This window comes from Myzus persicae, unplaced genomic scaffold (assembly GCF_001856785.1).
Source record: "Myzus persicae strain clone G006 unplaced genomic scaffold, MPER_G0061.0, whole genome shotgun sequence".
In the NCBI taxonomy this organism is placed as follows: Eukaryota; Metazoa; Arthropoda; class Insecta; order Hemiptera; family Aphididae; genus Myzus; species Myzus persicae.
Window position 1 is genome coordinate 781,973 of NW_019102520.1, and position 9,255 is coordinate 791,227.

Here is a 9,255-nt window from a genome sequence, read left to right on the forward strand (position 1 = left end):
TGATGATAATCTTAGGGACTTGGGGTTGGGGTCCATACAGACGACCGGGTCTTGCAGGCCGGTGTCTGGTTTTTTATATATTCCTAAATTTAGATTGTTGTAAACAAACAGTGACGTTTCTCGCCAGCCCCGGCATATTTAAACTGTGGCAGGATGAACACGGCAACGGTCAGCAAAATGCGATCGTCTGATAGGAGGCGAATAAGCCTTTTTAAGTAAACACTTTTTGGTCGTAACGGCCTAACCGACTAACGCTAGTATACTAGCACGCCTAAAGAAGTTATTATTCACTTCAATAATAATCTAAAATATATTCATAATTGTCTCCTAGATTAGAGATTTGAAAATTAAGTCATAATTTCTTCAAAACTGCTTTAATTACTTGTTATTTGTGATTCAAATATATTCAATTGTGAATAATGCCCACACAAGACACGTTTCTTGGTCATATCATTTTAAATATTTTTGTAATAATTAATATTATTTTCCGACTAAATGACGAAAGCAATATTCATTTTGAGCTATTATAATGCTTTTGACAGAAGGTTATAAGTATACAATCATAATTAAAATATTTAGAAGATACATTTATTTACTTTTTAGTACAATTAAAGTAGGTAGGTACAATAATAATGTCGTAGGACGTAGACCAGACCCAGAAAAAAGGGGCAAGTAGGCTAAGGTAGACGCTGCGTCTAGTCAATATGTACGTCATAGGCTAACCTAACCAAACCTATTCAATGATATTTTTTTGTAGATAACTTTTAAATCATTAATAATCGGTTAAATTTTAAATAAAATAAATTTGTTGGAAATTAATTGGACCCAGTTTGAACTTGAATGGTGCCAGCTTTTGAATTTTGCTGATTTTTAATAGTCAATCAATGAGAAAGAAGATTCTAACAAAAAATGGCTAAAATACAGGAATTTTTAAGGATCCCCGATTTTTAACAAAATTGATTTGGTTTATTTGTTATAAATTTATAATTCAAAAAATTATATAATATTGTTTGTTATCCTAAACAATTATTATTTATTACAGTAGTTATACTACAATTGTGTTTCACGATTGTAATTATTTATTTATAATCTTGCTGTGGTTTTTAGGATCATATTAAGTGCCTTGTATGATGTTAAAGATCTCGAATGCTATCCCGTTGTTATGCGAATATCGAGATAAAAATGGAAAATAATTATTTATTGCAATGAGCAGGTCCTAGGTCTAGCTGGTAATTTATTAGTGACTGACGAATTGATACCAAATTACCAATACTCAATATATTCTAGAAAAATTTGTTATTAAAAATAACTTCCATTTCACTTTTTTTTTTTTATAATATGAAAAATGAAAATTTGCGTTCAACTTCCTCATAGATCGAAACTCTCTACAGTGCCTATATTTTTTTTCCTTTATATTTGAAAAGGAAAGTGTCTCTTCCCGACGCTCACAACTCCAGCCCCACCACCAAGGGGATTTTGTTTAGATTATAAAATTTGGGATTGAATGTTAATACTAATTCAGTGAAAATGTCATGGTTAATTATTGTTTGAGTACACCAAAAAAACAAAATCGAATGTCAACAACTGAGTTTCTTTACATTTTTGATAACAGCTCAGAATATTCTAATTTTGACCCCCCTTAGTGACAGCTTGATTCCCATTAATATTAGAAAATTGAAGCAATTTTACGGTTTCAAAAGACGACGACAGGCAAATAGATCATTCTAAAATAGGACAGTAATTTAACTGACAAATACATAAACATTCAACACCGCGCAGAGAATATTATAAATTATTAACCTAACCTTTTTTGTTTGAATACTAGCTTACACCACGACCACAGAACAATAGGACGGAACTTTATCGTTTACCAGTGTAGGAAAAAATATGACCAGTTAAGAGGCCGCTACACCCGGCGTGTTGCCAGTGGTCTGTCATAAACATGGACAACACGGCAAAATCTATTTTGCGCGGGATACAACCACTCAGCAGTAGTTCTAAAAGAGACCAAAAGTTTATAAAATAAACATTATAATTCCTGTCATGGCGTTTTTATTTGTTTGATATCATTAATGAGAAAAAAACTAATACTTTTAACACGACACTGAAAATTCTTTCCTTTTCATGTTTTGAAACTTTGGTTTTTTAGTTGCAACAGTAGAACATAGGTAAAAAAGACCTATTTATAAAAATTAAAAATGTATACATTTGAAATTAGTGTATACAATGATCACTTACTATGCACATTTTAAAATGTTTAATTTATTAATAAAAAATGTTTGTACTTCAATATTTTTAGTATAGGCAATTTCTCTTTACGCATAGTAAGTTATCAGTTTACACACTAATTACAAACATATGTATTTTTCCTTTTCCTAATCAATTAGGTAATATATCTTAAAAATTGATCTTTTCTTGCGGGATTCTGAGACATCTGCAGGCGTAGCATCCTCTCAACTATATTCTTATCCATATTTAATTTACATTTCTATTCCAACATATAATTTGTGTGCCAGTTACATGTGAATATACTCCATTTAAGTATCTGTAGTTGATGGTATAATAATACTCAGCAGATGATTGACATCAAGTGGTGATCTGTTACTGCCGCTGAGTATCTCGGATACAGCAATACAGTACTAGTTGCAACTTGTGTATTACACAAATGTATTAAATATCCTTGGACACATAAGACTTAAGATGGATTCACACCTCATCAAGTAGCGTTCCAAATAATATTTAATACATTGGTAACAAAATGTTGGCCACGCTACCCACAAGTTGAATATAACTCTTCCCAACACAATGAGTGAATCCACCTTCATACAAGACAATATAACAATTATACATTTTCAAAACAAAATGGTAAGTGTACCAACTATGTAAAATTATACCCCTTCTGAATTAGCATATTCGATTAAAATAATAATAGTAATAATTAATTGTAAAAGGAAGATTAACAATAAATAAAATTCTATTTGTGGGAGCATAATGACCATAGTTTTTTTTTAGCTTGTACATAAAAGGTGTTAGAAGAGCGATACATTTAGTGGATTTTTTCTAGCTCAGAACAATCAACTTGATTATTTAACAATTTATGAGGGAAAAAAATATCATTATTAAACATACTTTCTGCTACTGATTAAAGATTAAGTTCTTTAGCTAATTCAATTGATGGGGTGTTAGTTTTTCCAAGTTTGTGGCCCATCATATAGAAAAAGCATTTTTGTATCATTTCAATTTTAGAAACAAGACCAGTTTCGTAAGGACTCCATAAAACAGAACCATATTCAACTAATTAACAATATAATGTTTTCAAAAAAGTTGGATCTTTAAATTCACTACAGTTCTGTTTTAAAAAGACAAACATGTGTTGCTTCATTGCACACGAGTGTAATATGTTCATTAAACGTTAAGTCACTAGATAAAATAATTAAAAGTTACAGGATTTTTACGTTTTGTGAAGGTTATTTGAGAACATTAATATGTAATGAATTTCTTAGACATTTTCTTCTTATCAAATAATTGAACTCTTAAATAAATAAACACAAAAACAATATTTACAAAGTCATTTGTATATTTTTTAATGGTCTTTCAATTTAACAGAAAACATGATTAACTCTGTCTGGTTCTGGGCTTAGCTTGGGTTCCTTCACGGAAACCGTTCCTGAAAAAATACAAATAAATAATTTATATATATTTTAGAGTTGTTTGAATTGTACTTATTACTTATAGTAAGTTGGTGCTCAGAGAGGGCAAGCAATACCCATTTTAAATTCAGTCGTATTAGCGTATATTAATAAAATTTAACATCATCGCACAGATTTATAAATATTTAAAATTGTTTTGAATGTTATTTTATACTAAATTATCAATTTGAAACTAGAGTACTAACAAACAAAACATAATATTGTTGATATGATACATTAATAATAAAACTTAAACTTACTACAATACAGTTTAAAAAAAAAACCTCTGAAGTACTAGAGCATGTTGTGCTCAGAGAGGGCAAGTAATACCCATTTTAAATTCAGTCGTATTAGCGTATATTAATAAAATTTAACATCATCGCACAAATGTATGTAATATTATTATCATTATCAGTTGACTAGAAAAGTGATGTATAACGAATAAATAAATAAAAAAATTAATGATATCAGTGATGGTCAAAATGGGAGGGAGGTAGAGGATAACCCCTTATTTTTTTTTCAATATTTAATATCTGATAATTATAAATGATATTTTTAACAGTTAATTACTATATCATAAAAAATTAGCTGTATCCCCAATGACACAATCATTCAACAGCAACACTGGTTGATATGATACACAAGTAACCTGTCCTAAAATTTAGCATAGAACAATTTATTACATTTAGAACATAATATCAAGTTTGAAATTATCAGACACAATAAGAAAATTTTCATGACTGAATAGTGTATTTCTTTCAAAAATAAAATCAACTTAAAACAAAAAATTGGTGAATTCATGGAATTATAAAAGTATTATCTAAAATAAAGAAAATTATTTCAAAGCTCGTGTTATAATTTAATTTTGAGAAGACACCATACACACATGTTTTGTCTGTCTAACAAAAGATTAACATAGCAAATTGTACACTCAGAATGATTCATTTAACTCAGTTATGTTTAAACTCGAGTGCATTGACCTATAATCAAATTTAGAAGTAAGAATATAATTATCTTGAAGATATTGGTTGTTATTAAAATTTCAATTTGAAAGTAAGTGACCATCAACATGAAAAGCTCAATTATTTTTAAAAAGATGTGGTATTATGTTATGCAAATAAGTATACATAGATAATATTAACATAGTACACACTACTATTTTAATTGAATAATATTTAATGGTAATTAAGTAATACTCAGAGAGGGCAAGTACTACCCATTTTAAATTCAGTCGTATTAGCGTATATTAATTAAGATTAACATCATCGCAAAACTTTTACACATTAATTTAATATTATCCAAATTTTAATAGTTAGACCTACATCATTACAATACTCAGTGAGGGCAAGAAATACCCATGTTAAAAAATAGTCGTATTAGCGTATATTATTGATTTTTCTTCGTCATATGCATGTAATGATTTTTAAATTAACAGTTTTATTGATAAAATTGTAATAAAAGCTGTGTAAACCGTTGTAGTGATACTAATAAATGTAGGAAACTATTTAGACAAGACTCACCTAAATTTCCTGCGAACAATCTTCAAATGTCTGAGTCGGCCAGTTCCAGTGGTCTTCCTACGTTGAGCTTTGACGCTCCAATTGTCTGAAAAAAAGTAATGGAACGTTAACGGAATTACAACAAGTGGAGGCTCGATGAGTTGACAAGTTCGCCGCCTGTTATGTGTACTTACAATGACGGAGTTTCTTGCTCGGGTATCCACACTGGGCGCATTTGGACTTTTGAATGTGATACGATGACCGTCCACAACGACGACACAGAGTGTGCGTCTTATTGTGACGTTTACCAAAACTTGAAGTACCTTTCGTCTAGAAACACAACAAATATCAAGTACGGATTTGCGGAACCAGATTTCGAGATCAAACGATCGCAATCGGCGGGTCGTCTGCCGAACGACAGAAGAACGGACTACGAGCCAATCCAAAGGATCGTTCGAATAAAAGCGGATGCAAATGTAAAAACAAATTTCAACTCACCATTATTCCGAGGACGTGATCCCAAAATGACAACAACAACCAGCCACTCCAACTGGTCGGGCAAATGGACGAGTTAACCTAAAATGCAATTTTGGTGGGAGGTCTCAGATAACCGATTGACGAGAGGTACAGTGTGACCGGTACCGAGATGACAAATATACCGAGTTTACGAGCACCTTGAAAATACTTGCACAAGTGTGAATATCTTAGCGTCCTTGGATAATGGATTATGGATATCGGACATACGGACATTTCGGAACAACCGTTAAGTTTTTACATTTTACAAAATGTGCAACGGTCAACGGCATTTGATAATTCAAATTTTTTTTTTAAAATTAGGTTTTATTTTATATTTTTATTGATTTGTTTTTTGTGCACTTGTTTGTTGTCACTTGTTATTTTTGCTGTAAATTTATCAATGTCCTATTTCGAGTTGTGTTGAAGTGTATAATATATTTATGTTGATAGTAGATGTCGACAACCTGTTTTTAGTGTAATTATGGCAATTTGCGAAGATGTAGAATACATGGACGTGTCGTTAAGCTCGGAAAAGAATGAAACAATGTCCTTCGGGAAAAGGTTTCATGTTAACCGCACTCCAACTCCTATAAAACCATCACGTAACTGGTGCATGTCAACAGAACTCTTGCGTTCGCAATATAAGACTAACAATGTTTGCAAAACAAAAGTTTATAATCCTTTTAATGACAACTTAATGCAACGATTGGGTGAGACAACAATTAGCCCTACGGTATTCGCTAATGTGAAAAGTCCGGGGCAAGAAGTAGAATTTGGATGGAATATCGACGATGTCTCCAAACTTTACCCAGTGCACATAGAAGATGAATGTATAGTCGACGACGATCAAGTTGATGATGAAACAGAATCTAAATTACAGGAGACTATCGACAAGTAATCAATAATCTATTTGATAGGTAGTTATTAGATAAGCTTATAATTATTTACCTTTCGTTATTCATTATTTTATAGGTATTTTCATGCAACACACAAAGTTCCTAGCCCTTGGAATAATCAAGTTACTGATTGGGAAGCCAATAAAAATTCATCGTCTACACCTATATCAAATAAACTAAACCAGAAATCAGTATCATATACCCGCGAAGGTACTTTTGTTTAGTTTGACTAAAATTAACCCAAAAACAGTTAACATCTCACTCTAAATATTTTTCAGTTTCAACACAAACAAATTTAAGTTTTCCGTCTGTATTGCCTGATCATGTTGAAGAAATACTAAAACCTTACTTCTTGAATTCAGTAATATATTTTTCCCTGTCTACTTACTTAATATATCATTTTTTAATACATTTTTCCCAATTTGGATAGACTCAAAATTGTGAAGAAGAAATAAGTCCTACAAAAGATAACTCAAATTTACGGCGCAAATTATTTTTCATGAATGATAATGATGACCCAATTTCTCCAGTAGAAATGTAAGTAAATGTAAGCAAATTAATTTAACATTAAAATTTTTCAATTTATTTGTTGTAGACGCAGAAATCAGTCATTTAGCCCATTAACGAAGTGTTTTATCAAAACGATTAAATCAAAAGGTCCAGTACTCGGAAATCATTTAGGCGTACAAGAACTACCTATAGACTGTCACATTCCAATTGATGTATCTCCAATAATAAATAAAAATGATAGAGAAAATACTCCACCCAATAATAAAAGTAAGAAATTCAAACCATGCTACCACTTTTTGTTTTTAACAAATTTTGTAGTTAACTTTAAAATATTTCATATCTTATGTAACTTGTACAAATAATTATTTCTTATTAGTGATGTGTCAAACCTTGATTATTGATACCAAATCAACTTTTAATTTTTTTTCTTTTTTGTGAACAGAGCCTTCTTAAAATGGTATGTAACTTAAAGCACAATTCTGATGTTAAATGTTTACGACTGTAAATTATAAAAAATTCCTCATACATATTATAATGAGAACATATTCTTTTCTTACATTTGCTTCATTAATAGGATATTATTATGTGTTCACCAAAATTAGATTTTCATTGTATGGTCAGGTCAACTCAACAATTTTGATTGAAACACATGTACTTTAACTATTTATCAACTTCCTCTAATTATGCCTCATTATTTATGACCACAGATGTTTAAAAATAACTACCAGTAGAGTATGAGTCCTTTAAAATTCAATATTTTAACTAAAGAAGGAATTCTGGTTTGACAAATATTTTCAAACAATTCCAGATATTAATTAGCTCAGTTCTAATTTCTTTCAGACAACATAAAAAAGTTGGTTTAGTTGAGATTCCAACATATTGACCCATTACTAATAATTATGTATGTTATCAAATTATTGTTAACTCTTAAATTATGACCAATGCTTTTAATTAAATAACAATTGATCGTATTACTTCTTAAATGTTTGCAAAATAGAAATAATAAATATTTTTAACTGTTATAACTTATCCAATTAAAATTAATAATAATTATCATGTCCTAGGTTTGCTAAAATATTTACAATATTTCAATTATCAAAATTCCAAACTCATACCTAGTTATAATTTACAACATATTTATATTATTATTATGTTATTTATCTTTATAATTAGTATTAAATGCCTCAGTGGCCAGTGCCATTGGTATTAATATAGTCACATATTATTAAATACTTGTATGTCACACACATACAGCTTTTGTGCAATTTATAAATTAAACCATGTATTTATGGTATGCATGCGAAATGAAAAAAGATTCTGCGTGAATGTATTTAATATTCAATACATTTATTATTACAAAATTAGATTCAATTTAAAGATTTAAAAAAATTTCAATTACTGTTAACCATCTAAATATGTGATTGTATTAATTAATATAATCAGTTATTACTATTATTTAATTTAATCAATTATTACTATTATTTATTTTTTGGTATAGATAAAGATTTTATTTTTTTGACTCCGGTATCTACCATGTCAATGCCAAAACGACGACGTACTGAGAAGAGTAGTTTGATGATGGAAAGTAGCTCAGATACTGGTTACCAAACTATGACTATGAGCATTAAAGAAATGTCTAGTATGGCACCATTTGGACATAGTTCCAAAAATACAATGTTTACTGCATCTACGCCCACAGAACGATGATTCTGAATATGGTATAAATTTTTTTTTTTATCGCTTTTAAACATTAACTATAGGTACATTTTTGTAATCAGGAGGACAAACTTAAAGTCATTCATTAATATGATAAATTACCTATCCTCTAATGATATACATAACTGTGATGATTTTAGTAACCTTTTAATGAAAACAAAATTGTAAACCTATCTTTTCTTATATAATTTAAACAAGTTTACAAAAAAAACGCGCTATTATAGGCAATTGATTTACTATGTTATATAGAGGACAAAAAAATATTTGTCATATATTTAACATAAACTAAATACTAGTTAATTGTACTATATGTTACTTTGCAAATGTTTTATTTTTCCTTCATGTGATACTATAGCTATGAAATGTTATCATTTGTTAGAACCGAACATAATATACTTCACTAGTTATTTGTAATGCAATTATTGTAAT

The 9,255-nt window shown here is 29.6% G+C and overlaps 2 protein-coding genes across 2 annotated transcripts; one reads left to right on the forward strand and one right to left on the reverse strand.

The window, feature by feature from the left end:
* Positions 1–3,556: 3,556 nt before the first annotated feature.
* On the reverse strand, positions 3,557–5,822 carry LOC111032342 (probable 60S ribosomal protein L37-A). Its single transcript, XM_022312627.1, has 4 exons — positions 5,687–5,822; positions 5,383–5,518; positions 5,210–5,294; positions 3,557–3,667 (listed from the first exon to the last, which is right to left on the reverse strand). Exons 1-4 carry the CDS (start codon positions 5,687–5,689, stop codon positions 3,616–3,618), a joined length of 276 nt encoding a protein of 91 aa, XP_022168319.1. The 5' UTR covers positions 5,690–5,822; the 3' UTR covers positions 3,557–3,615.
* Positions 5,823–5,936: 114 nt separating this feature from the next.
* Positions 5,937–9,245, forward strand: LOC111032340. The gene is made up of 6 exons (XM_022312625.1): positions 5,937–6,598; positions 6,677–6,810; positions 6,879–6,961; positions 7,031–7,137; positions 7,196–7,377; positions 8,609–9,245. The coding sequence occupies exons 1-6, from the start codon at positions 6,186–6,188 to the stop codon at positions 8,815–8,817; spliced, it is 1,128 nt and encodes a 375-aa protein (XP_022168317.1). The 5' UTR covers positions 5,937–6,185; the 3' UTR covers positions 8,818–9,245.
* The last annotated feature ends 10 nt before the right edge of the window (positions 9,246–9,255 follow it).

Coding starts and splice junctions, on each gene's coding strand:
- LOC111032342 (XM_022312627.1), bottom strand. Junction 5,295..5,382: donor GAGCAAGAAACTCCGTCATT/GTAAGTACACAT, acceptor ACTTTTTTTCAG/ACAATTGGAGCGTCAAAGCT. Junction 3,668..5,209: donor ATTGTTCGCAGGAAATTTAG/GTGAGTCTTGTC, acceptor GTATTTTTTCAG/GAACGGTTTCCGTGAAGGAA.
- LOC111032340 (XM_022312625.1), top strand. CDS start 6,186: ATGGCAATTTGCGAAGATGTAGAATACATGGACGTGTCGTTAAGCTCG. Junction 6,599..6,676: donor TTACAGGAGACTATCGACAA/GTAATCAATAAT, acceptor ATTATTTTATAG/GTATTTTCATGCAACACACA. Junction 7,378..8,608: donor TACTCCACCCAATAATAAAA/GTAAGAAATTCA, acceptor TTTTTGGTATAG/ATAAAGATTTTATTTTTTTG.